Consider the following 22,245-nt stretch of genomic DNA (forward strand, 5'->3'; position numbering starts at 1 on the left):
AGAGAAAGAATCAATGTAAGGTGTCAAGGAACTTGGTGTGAAATGTGGCCATTTGGCCTGTGTGTAAGCAGCCAAACACCTATAAAACAGAACACAATCAGGCTGAAGGCATTTGTCAGAAGCCTGGTTTTCAGGCACACCGGAGCACAAGCAGAGAGGAAGAATTTGTAAAACGACTGAAACAGTGGGGAAAGGTACCCCTTCTACTTTTCCCCAGCAGAAGATCACAGTGGCACACTATGCTTGGAGTAGACGTGTACCCCAGTTTGGCTCTGGGACCTCAGAGTATCGGAGACTGCTTCTATAGAGGTGAGAGCGCCTGCACATTCACATAACTCATCCAGTTGTGTTTTCATGCTGAGAGGAAAGCATTTGTATTTTAAACAAAAATAACAAGGGTAATTCCCAACATTTCTCTACAGTTTCCAAAGATCGGGAGCCAGCAGCCCACATGCCACTGTTCCCTTCCACATGTGATGGTGTAGCCAAAACCCTGCCCCCTGCAAGGCTTGTGGCGCCCATGCCCGTCCTCCACGGCGAGCCAGCGGCTCAAGCGGGAAAAGATGACGTAAAGATGGACCTGGAAAACTCTTCACTGTGGAAGCAATTCAGCTCGGTAGGAACGGAGATGATCATCACCAAAAAGGGGAGGTGAGTGGAGGAAAGTCAACTAATTACATACTGTAGTTCTAGAAAAGTTGAATCTAACCTAACCTGAACCTATTCCTTCTTATAATCACCTCCTTCCCTCTCCCTGTAGACGGATGTTTCCCGGTATAAAACTGAAGGTGGCCGGCTTGAACCCAACATTGCGCTACATAATCCTTCTGGACATAATCCCCATGGACAACTCCCGGTATCGCTTCCAAGGAGGCGGATGGCAAGTGGTTGGCGGTGCTGAGGCAAGGCTACCGGACCGCGTGTTTATCCACCCGGAATCCCCCGCCACTGGTGCTCACTGGCAGAGCCGCACCATCTCCTTCCACTACGCCAAGCTAACCAACAACACACTGGACACACAAGGACATGTAGGTATCGCACAAACCTAAACAGAGTTATATACCGTAATTTTCAGACTATAAGAAGCTACTTTTTTCCTTCATTTTAATTCCTGCAGCTTACAGTCCAGTGCAGTTTATTTGTTAATGGCGCCACTGTCAAATAAAGCATTACCAAATACGATAACAAGCACTTAATGAAACAACTGGAACAGTAACTGAAGAAATAATTGACACAGAACATGAATTTAGATTGTTATTTACAGTGCCCTCCATAATTATTGGCACCCCTGAAAAAGATGTGTTTTTTAGCTTCTAATATTTTTTTTTATTCAAATAATATGGGACCTTAATGGAAAAAAGAGAAAAATCCAACCTTCAATACAAGTGCATTTATTCAGTGGGGAAAAAATCCCACATAAAGAAATAATTATTTGACACCAAATAATGTGTGTCACAATTATTAGCACCCCTGGTGTTAATACTTTGTACAACCCCCTTTTGCCAACAAAACAAGGACTGGGGACTGAGATGGCCATGGGAGGAGCTTGATTTTGTGTCTGGTGAACCATTTCTGTGTAGATTTGGCCATATGTTTAGGGTCATTGTCTTGCTGAAAGACCCAGTGACGACCCATCTTCAGCTTTCGGGCAGAGGGCAACAGATTTTGATTTAAAATGTCCTGGTATTTCATAGCATTCATGATGCCATGAGGTTCCCAGGGCCTTTGGAAGCGAAACAGCCCCACAGCATCACTGACCCACCCCCATACTTCACAGTGGGTATGAGGTGCTTTTCAGCATGCGCATCTTTCGTGGCACGCCAGACCCACTTAGAGCGTTTCGGTTCCAAAAAGGTCAATCTTGGTCTCATCTGACCAAAGCACATGGTCCCAGTTGAAGCCTGGGACCAAAGCACACAGTCCCAGTTGAAGCCTGGGATGGGTCGTCACTGGGTCTTTCAGCAAGACAATGACCCTAAGCTCCTCCCATGGCCTTCTCAGTCCCCAGACCTTGTTTTTGGATTGGATTGGCTGGATTTTTCTTTGAATAAAAAAATATTAGAAGCTAAAAAACACATCTTAACCAGGGGTGCCAATAACTATGGAGGGCACTGTACATCTGTAGTGCTGAAATGCATGCAGGAAGGCCTGTTGGACAACAACAGTGTTGGCAACAGAGGTTGATGGTCTCCCCCAAGGGAACAGTGATGGCCAAATGAAGCTTCGCGGCCAATTGGTTCAAAGCTTCATGGTGGTTCATTTGACAGTCGTATGATGCCACTGTCAAATAAAGCGTTACCCATTAATATCTTCTTGTGTAAATATCCCATAATACGGTGAGGACAGCTGCGGTTTATAGTCCAGTGCAGCTTATCTATAAAAAAAATCCCGTTTTCGTGTCAAATTTTATGGGTGGCAGCTAATAGTCAGGTTCGCCTCGTACTGCGAAAAATATGGTACATAGGTTGGTCACTAGATACCAGTAAAATCTGCACTGGATGTTGTCAGTAAATTGTCAGATACATCAGCTGATAGAAGTAGAACAATAGGTAGGTACATAGCAATGCCATATATAAAGTAAATGAATGTTGACTGAGATGACATTATCGAAAATGTTGAAAAATTTAACCTCTTTCTCTTTCTTCTTTGACATTCTAGATCATTCTCCACTCGTTGCATCGCTACCAGCCCAGAGTGCATGTAATCGAGGCAAGAGACATGTTGAGTTGGGGTGGAGGGCAGCACTCCTTCGTATTCCCTGAAACCCAGTTTATCACAGTCACCGCCTACCAGAACAACAAGGTACTTTTCCACAACAGAGTACCACCAAATCTGATTTCACAAAGTGAATTATTATTTCTCATTAACTCGTTAAAACAACTTCTCGAACTTCATCAATATATTTTGGGATTGCAGATCACAGAGCTGAAGATCAACTCCAACCCATTTGCCAAAGGATTCCGTGAGGAAGGCATGAATAGCAAAAAGTAATTCACCATAAAGGCACGCATGCTTTTAACCATTGCACATGACCTGCTTCAGACTGTAATGTTGTTGTTGTTTTTTTATTCCTCTACAGACAACGAGATGCAAGACAGAAGAGGAAACTAGTTGACATGAGAGAAACGGTTGCTTCAGGTGAGTGTGTAATCTAGAACATGAAACTAAAACTTTTTTCTTGTAAAGAGGTTTGTGACTGATGACAATTTATGACCCCCAATATACCCCACAGAGAACTGCGACCCATGCGACTCTACTCATAGTCCTCCAACTGCCAGCGCCACCGCTCCCGAGATTACCGGAGCAGACCTGCAGGCCCTGGCCTTGGCATCTCTGCACCCTCTGCCTCCTGAACCCTCATGTGGATTTACCTCAGAGGAGACCCCCTTCCAGGACACTCTTGTCCCAGAGGAGCCTCTGGACCTTGGTCAGGGCTTTATAGCCTCCCAGATTCCTGACATCAGTCTCGCCATAAATGCTGGGTTACAGGACACAACTGGGAGTGAGGTCACAAATACTCTAATTGAAAGGTAAGTGTATTAATCGGCAACAAATTGAGGTTGCGCTGAAAATATTACCATTGGTTAACAAATATCAACATGTATATTTTACTGCTGATTTCTCCTCAGTTCTGAATCCCTAAGTGGGGCCGCCTTTACCTCGACCTTCCCCACATGTGAGACCAGCTCGTCCTCCTTCGCTCCTCTCCCTCAGCCATCCACCTTCTCAAACCCATCCGACACTTCCATGGACTACCCCGCAATCCTATCTTCCTCCCCCACTTTGTCCATCGCCTCTTCCACTAACTCACCCTCTTTGCAGCAGACCGCTTTCACCTTCCCCACTCCACCGCCATCCTCTACTTCCTCACCCTCCTATCAAACGTTAAAGCCATCCAACCACGAAGCAGACACCTCTTTCCCTCCGTGTCAGTCCAAGGACCAAATTTCCCTGCTCATGCAACAAGATGACAGCCTTTCCAGTTGCAACAATTCCCCCACTGAGCAAAGTTCTGAAGCTTTAATTTATCCGAATGCTCTCCCTTCGAATCCTATTCCCCAACCTCCACCGGGTGGTCCCCCAGCACCCTTTGCTTTCTCAACAGCTATGCCGAACCTGTCCTTTCCAAACCAAGCCCTTCACCTCTCCAATCTGACCCAGCCAGCTCAAGCCCCCAACCTGTCCACCTCCTTTCCCCTCCCAGCTTCCTCCCTTCCTTTCCAATCCTCTTCTTGCTTCCCTTCTACTCCTCACCCCCAAAATCTTAACAACACACCCTCATCGTACAGCTCCGTGGAGCTAGGCGCCATCCCGCAGTTCCCTGGCACCGGAGCCTACCGCTCAGACATGATGTTGCACCATCCCTCTCTCCTCCCCCAGCTAGACCCACCCCGTCCCATCCCACCTACTACCCCAGCCATCTATCCAGCTTTTTCCTCCTACCCGCTCCGGTTACATCAGGACCCTCACCCATCCCTTACCATCCCCCTCAGGCACCTGTACAGACACCAGCACACCCACGCCCAAGGGTCTTTCCTGGACATGAGCACAAGGGCTATATTTTAGAATAAAAAACACATTTTGATGCTAAAAAAAGCGCTTTTTAGGGGGAGATCAACAGTGTGCAGCATAAATATTGTTTTTTGTGTGTTTTCAGGGAAAATGAAAGGGGAAGAAAATATTTTTATATCTTGAAATCTGTTTAGGTTAGGGGTCGGCAAGCCAAAATGTTGAAAGAGCCAAATTGGAGCAAAAAAAAAAAAAAACACATATGTCTGGAGCCGCAAAAAATTGAAAGCCTTATAATAAAAGCAACATATGCTGTATGTACAGTGGGGAGAACAAGTATTTGATACACTGACAATGGGAAAACCCATTGACAGTGTATCAAATACTTGTTCTCCCCACTGTATCTATCTTAGCTATATTAGCCTACTATTAAAATTATTAAGTTGGCTACAAATACATAACGTGCCTTCATGATTACCATATTTTATAAGGTGCACTTGAAAGCCTTCGATTTTCTCAAAAGCCGACAGTGCGCCTTATAATCCGATGTGCTTTATATATGGATCAATATTGGGTTAATCATGGCATGAAATTTCATTTCGCTCAGTTCCTTCCTGTGGATGCATAACGCAATGCCAACCACTACTATTAACTACTACTACTACTGCGCCTTATAATGCAGTGCGCCCTACTCATGAAAATGGTTTTAAAATAGGCCAATGCACCTTATAGTGCGTAAAATATGGAAAATGTGTATTTTCCCTGCATTGCATCCGGTCGAGAATGATGATAATAAATAATAATAATAAATTTTATGTTAAGGTGCCTTTCTGGCACTCAAGGCCACCGTATAATCAAATTAAAAAGATTTAGGCAGATTTAAGGTAAAGAGAGGGGGAAAAAATGAATCAGGGAAAATCAAAGTATAGAAAATTTAGGACAAAAATTTAAATACTAAACCGATGCAAAAACATGAAAAATAAAAGTGATTATTGTGTAGTGAAAATGATTATTGTAGATAGGAACGTCTGAACAGGTGAGTTTTGAGTCTGGATTGAAAAAGGGGGGATGATGCACCATGATGAACTTCATTATAATATTAATAATTGATCGATGATGATTAATGTTTGCGTCATGTTTGTCCTCCTACAGAAACCATATTAAAACTAAAAATATAGGTTTCCCTCCCCCATCGTTTTCCATTTTCAGCCAGTAGGGCAGTGCTAAAGAGCCGCATGTGGCTCTAGAGCTGCGGGTTGCCGACCCCTGGTTTAGGTAATCTTTGCAGACTAAAAAAATAAAATATTAATATAAAATATTATTTTTCAGAAAATGTCTGCATCTGTGACAACTGACATTTTAACGTGTACAGTGTTACCATAGCGAGTCATCTGTTAATTTACGACAGCATACAGTACATTGACTGATAATTTATGTATCGTCAAGTCTTTTTATATACACTTAATAAAATTAACATAGACTGACCATTTTATTGTGTGATAATTTACCACTAACATTGACAAAGTGAGCACAACATTTTAGACCATAACACAGATTGTCAAGGCAATGACTATGATGTAATTATCCCTAGTGATACAGTGCTGGCCAACAGTACTGGCACCACTGCAATTCTGTCAGATAATGCTCAATTTCCCCCAGAAAATGATTGCAATTACAAATTCTTTGGTAGTAATATCTTCATTTATTTTGCTTGCAATGAAAAAAACACAAAAGAGAATGAAAAAAAATTAAATCATTATCATTCTACACAAGAATCCAAAAATGGGCCAGACAAAAGTATTGGCACCCTTTGAAAAATCATGTGATGCTTCTCTAATTTGTGTAATCAACAGCACCTGTTACTTATCTGTGGCACATAACACGTGGTGGCAATAACTAAATCACACTTGCAGCCAGTTAAAATGGATTAAAGTTGACTCAACCTCTGTCCTGTGTCCTTGTTTGTACAACATTGAGCATGGAGAAAAGAAAGAAGACCAAAGAACTGTTTGAGGACTTGAGAAACAAAATTGTGAGGAAGCATGGGCAATCTCAAGGCTACAAGTCCATCTCCAAAGACCTGAATGTTCCTGTGTCTACCGTACGCAGTGTCATCAATAAGTGTAAAGCTCAATGCACTGTGGATAACCTCCCTAGATGTGGACGGAAAAGAACATTTGAGGAGAGATTTCATCGAAAGATTGTGCGGATGGTGGATGAAGAACCTCGACTGGCATCCAAACAAGTTCAAGCTGTCGTGCCGTCCGAGGGTACAACAGTTTCAACCCGAAGACCCTACTTTTGACCCAGAGACATAAAAAAGCCAGGCTGGAGTTTGCCAAAACTTAAATGATAAGCCAAAAACGTTTTGGAAGAATGTTCGCTGGTCAAAGGAGACAAAAGTAGAGCTTTTTGGGGAAATGGCATCAACATAGAGTTTACAGGGGGGAAAATGAGGCCTTCAAAGAAAAGAACATGGTCCCCACAATCAAAGATGGCAGAGGTTCCCTGATGTTTTGGGGTTGCTTTGCTGCCTCTGGCACTGGACTGCTTGACCGCAGGCATGGCATTAATAAGTCTGAAGACTACCAACAAATTATGCAGCATAATGTAGGGCCTAGTGTGAGAAAGCTGGGTCTCTCAGAGGTCATGGGTCTTCCAGAAGTACAATGACCCAAAACACACTTCAAAAAGCACTAGAAAATTGTTTGAGTGAAAGCACTGGAGACTTCTAAAGTGGCCAGCAATGAGTCCAGACCTGAATGCCATAGAACACCTGTGGAGAGATCTGAAAAAGTCAGTTTGAATAAGGCACCCTTCAATTCTGACAGACCTGGAGCAGTTGGCCAAAGAAGAATGGTCTAAAATTCCACCAGAGCATTGTAAGAATCTCATTGATTGATACCAGAAGCGGTTGTTCGCAGTTATTTAGTCTAAAGGTTGTGTTACCAAGTATTAGGCTGAGGGTGCCAATACTTTTGTCGGGCCCATTTCTGGAGTTTTGTGTAAAATGCTAATGATTTTTTTAAAAAAATCTTTCTATTTTGTGTTTTTGTATTGCATACATGCAAAAATAAATGAAGATATTACTACCAAAGCATTGGTTATTGCAATCATTTTCTGGGAGAAATTGAGCATTATCTGACAGAATTGCAGTGGTGCCAAAACTTTTGGCCAGCACTGTAGTAACTTTGCTATTGTGGTATCAAAAAACATATTCATATTTATAATATTTGTTTACATGACTGCAATGTCACAGGATTATAAAAGCTATAGCTATGTTTTCACGCCTGGTTGCTTAACAATGCCACCCCGGAAAATTAATGTTGCACTCCAGACATGTTGAGGCAACATGGTTAATCATTTCCTATCCAGACACTGATTGGCTTTCGTTCAGACATTTAAGGGGACACCTTCTCAATATGTAAACTGACCTAAATCATATGTTGACAATTAACCTGGAAATTTAGGTCTTCAAAATTCCACAGAGCCAACAAATGCAGAGTTTATGTAACTGCTGCTCTAATTTAACTGCTTTGTCGATCACAAAATATTTCATGTTTTTGAAATGACAAACATATCAGCAGTGTCGTTTTTGGAAGCCCTTTTGAATTTCGTCTTTGTCTTCGTCTTTTGGACAATAATACTTATTAGTCTTATTCATATTTTAGTCATCTCAAAATGTGTTTGTCTTTGTCTGTTTCGTCAGTAAAATTAAAACGTTTTACTCCCAAAATAAATAAAGGATACCAAATATTTCGAATGAACATTGACAGACAAGCACATATTGTAGGCTCGACAAGGACAACGCCAACTTGGGGATAATACACACAGCAGGAAAACTACATTATTTTCAATTATTTAACACCCATCCGGACGCCATGAACGTTATGTAGAGTGCAAGAGGATGCTTGCCATTAGCATTAGGGTAATGCTAACACGAATGCTATGCTAACGCTACTTGTTTCCTTTCGTGTGTGATGATCACTCAGCACAGACCTTTAAAGGCTAAAGCAAGATTGCATATTCTTTCTGGTCAAGATAAGAAAACAAATCTTACCGCGTGTGCAAGCCTTGAGAGGAGAGGACACAGGCGAGTTTGAGACACATTGTGAACATGGAAACGATTGTGCATTTTCGTCTCGTTCTCGTCAGACGAAAACTGGCATTCGTCTTGTTATGTTTTAGTCTCCCAAAACACGTTTTTAGCTCATTATCGTTTTGTCATAGTCATGAAAAAAAGTGTTCGTTGATGAAATATTTTCGTTATCGTCATCATTGACGAAAACAACATTGCATATCGATAAGTAGAATTTTTTTGTATTTAATTTTTAGTTCTAAAAATATCATCTTTGGTATGCATGACTTTTTCCAAAGTACTGATTTTCAATGTTTTGATTCAGGGGTCCAATTTGAGTTATTTACTAGAACAGGAAAAACATTCATGACTACATTCTCAAGGAAATGCAATAGGCTAGTTAAAATATAGATATAAAAAGCTGCTTCATTTTGAAATTTTGCATTCCTTTAAATGATAGCAAAATAAGACCTCACTAAATTAAAGCACTTCATGATCTTGAACGGGCTGTGAGATAAGAGGGCACACTGCGATTTCTAACCACTGAGTTACTTGTGGTGTGCTGAAAATGATCAGATTTTAATTAATTTTTCTTATAAATAAAAATTAAAGACCTCAGTGTGCAAAACGTTTCAACACATGTTGATCAATAAACATTGAAAACATTCGACTAGCATTTATTTTTACCATGAAATCAATGAAACACAAGAATCGCTGGCCTCATTTGTCAAGCAATGTATGTCATTATAGTATAGTGGGAAAAAAACAAAAAAAAACTAACATGCAGAAGAAACAATGGTGTACTGTACTCTTAATGATGAAAATCTAAAATTTGAAACTTTTCTTATCAATGTAGTCTATATTGTGAGCTAATGTTCCCTCCGGTACACTTTTTTAGGTTGATGCCAAGGGTCAACTTGGTTGTTTACGCTAATTTCCACAGTCATTGATTAACCGGTGGGTTGGCGGAAAGATTACCTTTTTTTTAAAATCACCTGCAAAATGTTAAATTTGCTCAGCTGATTGTCCTCTCATGAACCAGAAATAAGCAGGCCTAAGGGTAAATGTAGTGTTACTAAATTCAAAGATAATCTCTCTCTGACAGAACCTGATTTCACAGAACTGGTTTGGACAAGCCGCATACTTTTTTTAACTCGCATGCGTAGTGAAGTTCCCATACACCTAGAAAATTACAAACAAGGAACACCAGACACCAGGAATACCAGGATACCTGCTGAGAATTCCACACAGGGAAGATGATGTGCACTCGCCTGTGTTCCTCGCGCCTTTACCTGCGCTCCACGAGACTTATGTCTACAGCGTCCCCCAGGATGGTGCAAGCAGCTACTGCTTCTCCTGCAGACAAGCAGCCAAACCTCATGGTCGCCTCTTTGGCCTTCGAGGATCCCAGCGCATTCCGGGTAAAGACCTTAAGTGAGTTGTTTCGTGCATTGGCTGTCTTCCGATTCTGCTCCTTTCCTGTATTGGTCAACAACTGCAACAAGGTGAGCCACAAAATCTTTTTTTTTTTTTTTTTTTTTTTTTCCCCAGAACACAAAGCTGATTTTGAGTGTGAACTTGATTAATATTCTCTAGTGGGACTGTAGTAAATCAGCTGCTCAGATCTTTTTGTGCTATTTGGAGGAATACATTTATTGGTTTATTTAAAATGGGTATATTAATAGTCCTCTTCATCACCTTGGAACTGAAAAAGCGCATTAATTGTATGCTCTGCCATTATGTCTAGACTGTTGACTGAGTGGTTTACTTACGACCAATTTATTAGTGTAGCTTGTCATTCATCCAGGTCAAGGTTATTTTGCTACCACAAACAGTGTTTGCATCAGAATGTCAGTATTTCTACAGACAGCCACTTTTCAAAAACTCGGTTGCGTGCTGGGAAAGTACAATTTTTCTCTGTATATTTCAAGTGTACTTTCATTTTTCAACAGTTCAGGTTTGTAAATGAGTAGTAATTGTTAGAGTTGTCCGATATTATCAGGTGGCCCATTATATCGGCCAATAAAAGCATTTAAATATGATCTCAGGCAATATCTACATTGGTTTTCCATTATCGGTTTTGGGCCAATATGCATGTTCTTTTCAAAGTGGATGTACAACCCCTAGCAAAAAGTATGGAATCACCAGTCTGGGACGAGCACTCATTCAGACATTTGATCAAGTAGAACAAACTCAGATAAAAAGCTTGAAAAAATGATTAGTTCAAAAGTGCATCTCTATAGCATTCAGAAACACTAAAAGAAATGAATCAAAAACATTGTGGTGGTCAGTAAATGTTAATTTTATAGCGCAAGTGCAGGGAAATATATATGGAATCACTCCATTCTGAGGAAAAAATATGGAGTCATAGGAAACAAAGAAAGAAATAACAATCAAAACACCTCTCTAGTATTTAGTAGCACCACCTCTGGCTTTTATGACAGCTTGTAGTCTCTGAGGCATGGACTTGATGAGTATTCTTCATCAAAAGTCAAGAATCTTCATTGGACAAGGTGTCAAGAGTCGAGAATCTGCATTGGACAAGGTGATGATGCTGGAAATTTTGTTTGGTGCTGTTCCAGTGAGATTTACAAAGATGGCTGCCTGAAGAAGACATCAAAATTCCCTCAGTCCTTGATGATATGGGGCTGCATGTCAGGCAAAGGCACTGGGGAGATGGGTGTGGTTAAATCTTCAATAAATGCACAATTTTACATTGAAATTTTAGACAGCTTTTTTATCCCTTCAATTGAAAATATGTTTGTCATTTTCCAAGATGACAATGCATCATGCCACAGGGCTAAAACTATTAAAGCATTCCTTGGAGAAAGACTCATCCAGTCAATGTCATGGCCTGCAAATAGCCCAGATCGCAACCCTATTGAACACCTGTGGTGAAAATTGAAAAAAATGGTCCACAGCAAGGCTCCGACCTGCAAGGATGATCTGGAAACGGCAATCAAAGAGAGTTGGCACCAAATTGATGACGAATATTGTTTGTCACTCATCAAGTCCATGCCTCAGAGAATGCAAGCTGTCATAAAAGCCAGAGGTGGTGCTACTAAAAACTAGAGATGTGTTTTGATTGTTATTTCTTTCTTTGTTTCTCATTATTCCAAATTTTTTCCCCCAGAATTGAGTGATTCCATACATATTTCCCTGCACTTGCTCTATAAAATTAACATTTACTGACCACCACAATTTTTTGTATTCATTTCTTTTAGTGTTTCTCAATGCGAAAGAGTTGCACTTTGAACTAATTCATTATTTATTAATTATTATTAATTAATAATTATATATAATAATCTTTGAATCTTTCTTTGAATAATAATAATTATTAATTATTATTAAGTTTTTTATCTGAGTTTGTTCTGCATGATAAAATGTCTGTGTGAGTCCTCGTCAGAGACTGGTGATTCCATACTTTTTGCTAGGGGTTGTAGAAGTCTTCTGCCTTTGGACAAGGGCTGGTCACAGTTTAGCAAAGCAGTTAAGCTTATTGACAATTAGACGTCTCCAAACTAAAATGCTTGGGATTTGATGCTTAGTAAGCATACTAAGATGCTTCATTTTTAATCATGATTAAAGGTACACGACTGCATGTATGTGTTTGATATCGGGATCACATTTTTGCAGTTGGACAATATCAGGATACCGGATATCGTTTAAAAAGTCATTTTCGGACAACTAGTAGTTGTGCCATATAATTGAGATTAAAAATTAAGATACAGCGTTAAAAACTCTACATACCCCTTCTCAAATGGGAAGAATGAGACTGAGATAATGTATCAAAATGTTTCATGTTTTAATATGACCTAAACATAACCACATTTTTATTTTCTAAATTAATAAGCTATTCATTTTGCGCCAAACAGAAAGTAAACATAAATTGAGATAATGTGGTTGTAGAAGTGTGCACATACAGTGGGGCAAATAAGTATTTAGTCAACCACTAATTGTTTCACTTGAAAATATGAGAGAGGCTTGAAATTGTCAACATGGGTAAACCTCAACCATGAGAGACAGAGTGTGGAAAAAAAAACAGAAAATCATATTGTTTGATTTTTAAAGAATTTATTTGCAAATCATGGTGGAAGATAAGTATTTGGTCAATATCAAAAGTTCATCTCAATACTTTGTTATGTACCCTTTGTTGACAATAACGGAGGCCAAACGTTTTCTGTAACTCTTCACAAGCTTTTCACACACTGTTGCTGGTATTTTGGCCCATTCTTCCATGCAGATCTCCTCTAGAGCAGTGATGTTTTGGGGCTGTCATCGGGCAACACGGACTTTCAACTCCCTCCACAGATTTTCTATGGGGTTGAGATCTGGAGACTGGCTAGGCCACACTAGGACCTTGAAATGCTTCTTACGAAGCCACTCCTTTGTTGCCCTGGCTGTGTGTTTGGGATCATTGTCATGCTGAAAGACCCAGCCAAGTCTCATCTTCAATGCCCTTGCTGATGGAAAGAGATTTTCACTCAAAATCTCACGATACATGGCCCCAATCATTCTTTCCTTTACACAGATCAGTCGTCCTGGTCCCTTTGCAGAAAAACAGCCCCAAAGCATGATGGTTCCACCCCCATGCTTAACAGTGGGTATGGTGCAATTGAGTATTCTTTCTCCTCCAAACACGAGAACCTGAGTTTCTACCAAAAGTTCTATTTTGGTTTCATCTGACCATAACACATTCTCCCACTCCTCTTCTGGATCATCCAAATGCTCTCTAGTGAACCGCAGACGGGCCTGGACGTGTACTGGTTTCAGCAGGGGGACACGTCTGGCCGTGCAGGATTTGAGTCACTGGCGGCGCATTGTGTTACTTATAGTAGCCTTTGTTACTGTGGTCCCAGCTCTCTGCAGGTCATTGACAAGGTCCCCCTGTGTGGTTCTGGGATTTTTGCTCACCGCTTGTTATCATTTTGACGCCACGGGGTGAGATCTTGCATGGAGCCCCAGATCGAGGGAGATGATCAGTGGTCTTGTATGTCTTCCATTTTCTAATAAGTGCTCCCACAGTTGATTTCTTTACACCAAGCGAAGAGTGAAGAGTTACAGAAAATGCTTGGCCTCCGTTATTGCCAACAAAGGGTACATAACAAAGTATTGAGATGAACCTTTGGTATTGACCCAATACTTATTTTCCACTATGATTTGCAAATAAATTCTTTAAGAATCAAACAATGTGATTTTCTATTTTTTTTTTCCCCACATTCTGTCTCTCATGGTTGAGGTTTACCCATGTTGACAATTACAGGCCTCTCTAATCTTTTCAATTAGGAGAACTTGCACAATTGGTGGTTGACTAAATACTTATTTGCCCCACTGTACCGTTACAACGGAATGTTAATTAGTCTGTTCCAAATTAATCAATCACAAACTGTTGACTATTTACTGTTCAAGTCTTCAATATATTTTTAAATAGCTTCTAGAACACATCATCTGCACCAAAAAAAACAAAAGACCTGGTCACTCTTTGCAGCTGATGTCAGCAGCCCGTAGTATCCTGGGCAAGCGCATCTTCTCCTCTCTGATGAGAACCACGGTGTACGCTCAGTTTGTGGCTGGAGAGAATGAAAAAGAGATCTCTGAATCCATGGAGAAGATGAGCACGCTGGGACTGAGGCCCATGCTGGCGGTCCCCATTGAGGAGGACCTTGGAGAGAGCACAGGGTCAGGAGCACAACCTCTGAAGAGAAATATCTTTCTAGACGAAAATACAACCACAAAAAATATTATTTGCACTTCGCTTTTACAAGCTGACAATATCGATTCTCTCCTTTAGAGAGAAGAGATATAACGACAACATGGACGCCATGTTGGAATGTGTACGGATGTCGCATAGCAACGCTTGGAGCAAAGATCCCATGATGCAACTCAAGGTCACGGCTCTGCTCAGCCCTGAACTCTGCGTAAGTGGGAATAAACGCTCTACTAATCATTGTTATTTTGCAATAAAAATTTATTCGTTCAACTATCTATATGAGTGACATATATTGACAAGTAGAAAAATTATCTTATACTCGACGATGTTAGGTACAATTGACCAAAAAGAACAGAAAAAAGTTCAAAAAAGATTTTTTACATTTTGGATTAACATAAACTTCATCATCATAACTTTAGCTTGAAATATTTACGTAAAATGAATGATAACTGCTCGTTTTTTGCTCTTAACCAAGAATGTAGACTGTTTTACCTTTATATCCATAGAAATTTTGAGATTTACGCATTTATTTACAAGAATTTTCAACTTAAAAAGCTCTGTTTTTTGACGGCCGCCATGTTGGATTTTGTATATTTTGTACACATGTAACTTGCTTACACAAGTAAATTCAATAAGTTGTCATTGTATATAGAAAAATGCAAATTTTGCTTTTGTTGAATAAAATTAAGATGATTTTGCATGCTTTCCTCAAGTATTACATTTCTGATGTGAAAACCAAGTGATTTAGTAGCTTTTGAAAATGTCAAAATCGCACACAAAAAAAAAAAAGTTATTATTTTGGGCAAAAACTTGTATATGTTAACTATTGCTATTGATCCTGAAAATATAAGGGAGTATCTCTACATTTGGGGATTTTTTTGTGCACCTAGCTCAAAATCTGAGAATTTTATAGCCATTTTAAGTTTTTGTTATACTTATTTAAAAAAAAAAAAAAATTAATCCGGATTTTATTTGGGAATGACTTTAATTTTTTTTGGGTGCCACTGGTCATGGAGGCTCAAAAATGCCTGTTATGGTTTTCGGTCGCTAGCGATTTTGGTTTGGAAATATTTGAAGTTTTTTAAAAATAGGCCCCCTACGGATCGGTCCCTAGCCCCATGTCCCGTCAACTGATAGTGAAGCCTATGAGGAGGAGATCATCATTTGAGTACACGTAAAGTACATTCTTGTATAAATTTAGTTTGATTAGAATTTAAAATCTATCTAGAAATTTTGAGTGACCAGATGTACAATTTGATACGAGCTCCCTTTCAAATATATATATATATATATATATATATATATATATATATATATATATATATACATACATACATACATACATACATACATACATACATACATACATATATATATATATATATATATATATACAACCAGTCTCAGACGAGCACTCACTCAGACATTTTATTATGTAGAACAAACTCAGATAAAAAGCTTGAAAAAATAATGAATTAGTTCAAAAGTGCCACTCTTTAGCATTCAGAAACACTAAAAAAAATGAAGAAAAACATTGTGGTGGTCAGTAAATGTTACTTTTATAGAGCAAGTACAGGGAAATAAATATACAATCACTCCATTCTGAAGAAAAAAATATGAAATCACTCCATTTTCAGAAGAAAATACAGACACACCAAGTCAATGTCCTTTCCTTATTTGGGCCCATGCCTCAGATTAGATCTGCTCGTTAGTCAGCAGTTAAAAACAGTGCAGTTATCACACCTTGGAGGGCTGCTGGACCAAATGGATTCACATGAATCATGGCTCCAACAAGAGAGATGTTTCTTGAGACCAAGTAGAGGATTATCAAACTTCTTGAAGAAGGTAACGCTTAACGTATGGTTGCCAAAGATGTTGGCTGTTCACAGTCAGCTGTATCAAAAATGTGGACCAAGTACAAACAGCATGCCAAGGTTGTTAAAGTTAAGCGTACTGGTTGTTAAAGTTAAGCGTACTGGTAGACCGAGGAAGACATCTAAATGTCATGACAAACAACTAAAGGCCATATGTCTGGAAAACATAAGATGTACAACAAGACAAATGAAGGAGAAATGGGAGGAAGCTGGAGTCAAGGTATGTGACAGAACTGTGCAAAATCGCCTCTAAGGGAATGGGATTTTCATACAGGCAAGCTAAAAGGAAACCATCATTGACACTAGAACAGAAAAGAACAAGACCGCAATGGGCTAAGGAGAGGCAATCATGGACTTTGAATGACTGGAGAAAGATTATTTTTGAGTCATGGGTTAATAATCTGCATTGGACTAGGTAATGATGTCGGAACTTTTGTTTGGTCCCGTTCCAGTGAGATTTACAAAGATGGCTCCCTGAAGAAAACATCAAAATTCCCTCAGTCCTTAATGATATGGGGCTGCATGTCAGGCAAAGGTACTGGGGAGATGGCTGTGGTTAAATCTTCAATAAATGCACAAGTTTGCTTTTACATTTTAGTAAGAGTTCTTATCCCTTCAATTGAAAATATGTTTGGGGATAATAAAATGGGAGAGGGGAAAGTAATTTAATCTGTGCTCTATGTTCTACATACTTGACAATAAAGTTGAACTTGAAATCATTTTCCAAGATGATAATGCATCCTGCCACAGAGCTAAAACTGTTAAAGCATTCCTTGGAGAAAGACTCATCCAGTCAATATCATGGCCTGCAAATAGCCCAGATCTCAACCCTATTGAACACCTGTGGTGAAAATTGGGGAAAAAAAAAAAAAAAAAAAAAAAGGTCCAGAGCAAGGCTCCGACCTGCAAGGATGATCTGGCAACTGCAATCAAAGAGAGTTGGCACCAAATTGATGAAGAATACTGTTTGTCACACATCAAGTCCATGGCTCAGAGACTGCAAGCTGTCATAAAAGCCAGAGGTTTTGCAACTAAATATTAAAGATGTGTTTTGACTGTTATTTTTTGTTTCTCATGATTGCATATATTTTTCCTCAGAATGAAGCGAATTTATTTCCCTCCACTTGCCTTATAAAAGTAACATATACTGACCACCACAATGTTTTTTATTTCTGAATGCTAAAGAGTTGTACTTTTGAACTAATTCATTATTTTTTTCTTTTTATCAGAGTTTGTTCTACATAATAAAACTTTTTGCTAGGGGTTGTATGTATATATATATACAGTATATATATCAACAAGACGGCATTAACATTATCAACATTCTGTTAAAACGATCCATGGATAGAAAGACTTGTAGTTCTTAAAAGATAAATGTTAGTACAAGTTATAGAAATTTTATATTAAAACCCCTCTTAATGTTTTCGTTTTAATAAAATTTGTAAAATTTTCAATCAAAAAAATAAACTAGAAGCCCGCCATTGTTGATGTCAATAATTACTTACACAATGCTCATGGGTTCTGAAGCCTATAAAATCAGTCTCACCCAAGCGCCAGCAGAGGGCGGCAAAACTCCATAAAACACAACAAGTGAGCGTTTCACTGTACTGTCATTTAAATCTGTCTGAGCGGGGCATCTGCGTTAATTGCGTCAACTATTTTAACGTGATTAATTAAAATAATTAATTAACGCCCGTTAACGCGATAATTTTGACAGGCCTAACATATATATATATATATATACAGTACTGTGCAAAAGTTTTAGGCAGGACACCTGCCTAAAACTTTTGCACAGTACTGTATATTTTTATTATATTATGTATATACAGGATATACTGTATGTATATATTTTCCCCAAGTGTGCGCTTCCATGATCCTAATAAATTTAGTAATAAAAAAAATATATATATTTATATATATATGTATATGTATATATATACACACACACTTTTTTTTTTTTAAAAACTTTTGATCAACACCCACCTAAAGTTAAATTAAACCTATCACATAATAGGAAATATCGCTGAAAGGGTAAACTAACCACTCAATGTGTGATTTGTGGTGTCCATCAAGGTCAAGCTCACCAAGGTCATTTCCAAACAAACATATGACTTGGACCTCCTGGTCCGAGCTATGGATGGCGAGGACGTAAAGTTTCCTGGTTTGGAGGAGAGTGAGGCAGCACACCTGCACTGTAGCCTGCGGCGACTCAATAAGATAGCCGAGGTACCACTTGCTGTGTGTGTGCTTGTCTGTTTCAATAATACAAATAATTTATGCCCCTCAGTCTAGCGTAAACAAAGTGCGGGTCCTAGTTGATGCGGAATACACCTATATGAACCCCGCCCTGTCCCTTGTTACCATGGCAATGATGAAAAAGTTTAACAAAGACGGAGCCTGGATCTGGTACACATATCAGTGTTACCTAAAGGTAAAACCACTTTCCAAAAGGAAATAAATGGAAATGGAAAAGGAAGTTAAGGTTTTTGCATGGAAAAACCTCCCCTCAGGAGACAAGAGCGCACCTGATGGAGGCGATTCGTCAGTCCCAGGAAGAAGGGTTCTGTCTGGGAGTGAAGCTGGTGCGAGGAGCCTACATGGACAAAGAGAGGAAGCTAGCAGGGAAGGAGGGTCGCCCGGACCCAGTCCAAGACTGCTGGGAAGACACAAATGAAAAGTTGAGACACACACATAATAATACATTTATGACTTAATTAGCCAATGCGAGTTGGCTAGCAGTGGTGGAATGTAACAAAGTAAAAGTACTTCGTTACTGTACTTGAGTAAATTTTTGTGTATCTGTACTTTACTTGAGTACAAATATAAAGTGGATTTTTTTACTTTTACGACACTACATTTTACAGCACAGATCTGTACTTTTTACTCCACTACTTTTCAAATTGTCGCCTGCGTTACACGTTACTTTTGTTTTCATTGTGAATTTATAGTTTAGTTTTCATGCCGCCGGCGTAATCGATAAGCACCGTCCAACTATACCGTAATTGAGCACCAGAGGCAGCAACACGAGTACAAGCAAAATTAGGAAGGTGAACAAGTTATCGACCAACAAAAATGAACAGTGAAAGCAACACGCTTTCAGATAGGTGCTCCACACTCTTGATACAGTGAATGGCGGTTGGCACATTTTTTGAGCTTGTTAAACTTCTGTTTACAGTCAAGTCAGTTTTATTGCTTGTCGTTTCCATACTGCAGTTTTAAAAAGTGAAAAAGAAAATGGTAATATTGTGGGTGCAAAGATACTGTATACACACTCTTCTAACTGAAATTTATTTTTGCATCGGGAGAAAATATTTTTACTTTTTACTTGTCAATTTTATGAAGCAACTACTATGTCTTTTACTTAAGTTTTTTTTTTTTTGCCCTTGAATCTGTAATTTTACTTCAGTTAAAAAAAAAAAAAAATAGTACTTCACCCACAACTGTTGACTAGTGGCAAAACCAGAGTACATTGGTATATGGAGTAGTTCAGAATAAATATTGGTCTTATAACATGGAAAATATGGGGGGGGCGCTAAATACATTACAGTCACCACTCACCAGACATGCTGCTTATTAACAGAATTTGTCATAACCAAATACAAATTAGTGTAAAAAATGCCGACATTGCATCTCAGATTAGCATGGCAACAACATTAATCTGATTGGAGGGGAATCTAAAGTGTTAATTCCTTGAAACTATGCAGTCAATAAAAATGATAGGACATCACGAAAATTGATTACTGAGAATGAACAAATATTTACAAAAAACAAGTTATAATTGACAATTTATCTATTTTAAATTTATAAACAAATATTTACATTGTAAATGCATGTCACTCCTCCTGATACCATTTTAACTACCTTGCAAGCAACACTTGTTCAGCATTTTGATCCAAAAACAATATCCAGGAAGATCGTACCTGTTTATTTGTGGATTTCATATTGTAAGTACATAATTTCATAAATTCTCCTCGTGCAGTTACAACAGCTTGCTGGAGGTGATGCTAAGGCTCGTTGCTCAGGACCCGGAACGCTACAGGATCATTGTCGCCACACACAATGAAGAGTCTGTGAGGCGGGCAGCCAGATGGTGAGATGAGAAATTTGTTGAAATGGATTAACTGACCTTTTCCACTAAATTCAACATTCTATTGCTTTTTACCTTGTGTTTTAGCAATGTAAAACATTTTTCGCTTTATCACCATCAGGGTTGAGGATTTGGGTATTGACAAAGCAAGAGGATCCGCATGTTTTGGTCAGCTTCTTGGGATGTGTGATCACGTGTCCCTCACTCTGGGTGAGATAACAACATCACAAGTCTCGTCTTTATTGGATATTTGTTGTCCAAGCAACTGATTTTCCTCTCTTCCGAAGCCAAGGAGGGTTACGCAGTGTACAAGTCTGTCCCATATGGCTCTGTGGACGACACCTTGCCATATCTGGTGCGACGGGCCCAGGAGAACCAAACTGTGCTGAAGGGCATCCGCAAAGAGAGAGACCTCCTCAGACAGGAGCTCCAAAGGAGACTCAGATTGAGAGCTTACTAGAAGACACGCACAGGACATCCCTAACGAAGTTACACTAGTAATAGCAAAACTGCAGCTCACATTTGAAGGAAAAATATTTTTTCCATTTTCTTTGACTTGCAAATTTTGAGATACGAGTGCTGGATGCAGGCAAGCAAAATCAGCACACACCGAGAGACAGTTTGTCTCTTAAATACTTCCAAGAGAATTTTCATTTATTGCGACTCCCAGTCACCGTTGTACTGACAAACAAGAATTATGACCAACAGCTATGTCTGTTATCTTAACGCACAAGAAGTAAACACATAGAGGGTTTAACAAATAGCATCGCCACTATTTCAATGAAAACTGTGTAGAAAAACGTGTACAAAAGTCAAATGTGATTGTCATCTTTTTGTTATATACAGCTTCTTGGTGGTCAGGGCACAGACCAGGGGCACGTGTTGGTCAGTAATGAGTTGTATTTTTATTAATTTTAATGGAGAAAAAGGATTAGATTTTTTCCCTCCTGCCAATAAATGCCACAATCGAAACAAAAAAATTTAATAGCAAGAGCATTCTGGGGTGGGGGACCATGTAGTTTGCTTAAATGGGCCTGCTAGGCAGATGTATCAATTTATGAAGATCATTTGAATATGCTGTATATTTTTTACATGCACTTCAATTTTATGTATTCCCTTAAATGAAAACCAAATAAAGGTGTAAATATTGTATCCTGTGATATTTTTACTACACAATAATGCCTTATTTCGTCAGTGGCAAATGTTGACACATTTCCACATACCCGTAATTTCCGGACTAAAAGTCGCTACTTTCCCCCCCTCATTTTGGGTCCTGTGGCGTGTACAATGATGCGGCCAATTTGTGCATTTTTCTGACAGCCGCCAGGAGCGCTCGAGTCTGGAATGTGGGAGTGAGACACATGGAATATATGTGTCAAGGAAGACTCTAGTTTGCACTATTATCGGCGGTTTAACTTTGTGCATAAATAGAAGTGGGGGACCCTCGTCTTTTTGCATGAGTAGAATTGCCAGACCTGCATCATGGAAAATGCTAGAAGCATTTAAAGTGGCACTCAAAGTTGAATGGGAGTCTTCGATGACCAGCGGCGAGAGATCGTTTGCCTTGACTGGCTGCATGCGAAGAGCAGCTTTGGCACGGGTCTGCCGGGGAATCCTGGCAGCGTGGAGCAGTGTAAAAGACGTCCGCCATCCCCCACAGGTTTCGAGGGGCCGGTTTGCTTCGTGACGAGGAGGATGCCACGGGCTCAGGAGTGAATTTGCCTCATTATGGGAGACATTGAAACGACAGCAAAGGAGTGACTGAGTAGGTGCATGGCGAAGTGTATCTGAGCCTATTCATACCCGACACTGAGGGTGAAGACTTCCATGGTTTCAATGCACAGGAAGAGGATGAAGATCACAAAGACTTATGTTTCTAATAACCAGCCCAGTTAATGCTATACTGCTGTATTGCTGCTATATAACTTCCATGTCGCTGCTATATACTGCAACTGCTGTGTTGCTGGCGCTTTTTGGAAAGAAAAAT

The 22,245-nt window shown here is 39.5% G+C and overlaps 2 protein-coding genes across 2 annotated transcripts; both read left to right on the forward strand.

The window, feature by feature from the left end:
• Positions 1 to 239: 239 nt before the first annotated feature.
• tbx6 (T-box transcription factor 6) lies at positions 240 to 4,566 on the forward strand. The gene is made up of 8 exons (XM_057825496.1): positions 240 to 309; positions 432 to 651; positions 761 to 1,028; positions 2,659 to 2,802; positions 2,917 to 2,987; positions 3,080 to 3,138; positions 3,233 to 3,530; positions 3,630 to 4,566. The coding sequence occupies exons 1-8, from the start codon at positions 240 to 242 to the stop codon at positions 4,564 to 4,566; spliced, it is 2,067 nt and encodes a 688-aa protein (XP_057681479.1).
• Positions 4,567 to 9,707: 5,141 nt separating this feature from the next.
• On the forward strand, positions 9,708 to 21,618 carry prodh2 (proline dehydrogenase 2). The gene is made up of 9 exons (XM_057825502.1): positions 9,708 to 10,092; positions 14,076 to 14,266; positions 14,379 to 14,505; positions 18,245 to 18,397; positions 18,459 to 18,602; positions 18,682 to 18,848; positions 20,151 to 20,261; positions 20,380 to 20,468; positions 20,546 to 21,618. Exons 1-9 carry the CDS (start codon positions 9,844 to 9,846, stop codon positions 20,716 to 20,718), a joined length of 1,404 nt encoding a protein of 467 aa, XP_057681485.1. The 5' UTR covers positions 9,708 to 9,843; the 3' UTR covers positions 20,719 to 21,618.
• Positions 21,619 to 22,245: the final 627 nt, after the last annotated feature.

Source organism: Corythoichthys intestinalis, chromosome 21 (assembly GCF_030265065.1).
Source record: "Corythoichthys intestinalis isolate RoL2023-P3 chromosome 21, ASM3026506v1, whole genome shotgun sequence".
NCBI lineage: Eukaryota > Metazoa > Chordata > Actinopteri > Syngnathiformes > Syngnathidae > Corythoichthys > Corythoichthys intestinalis.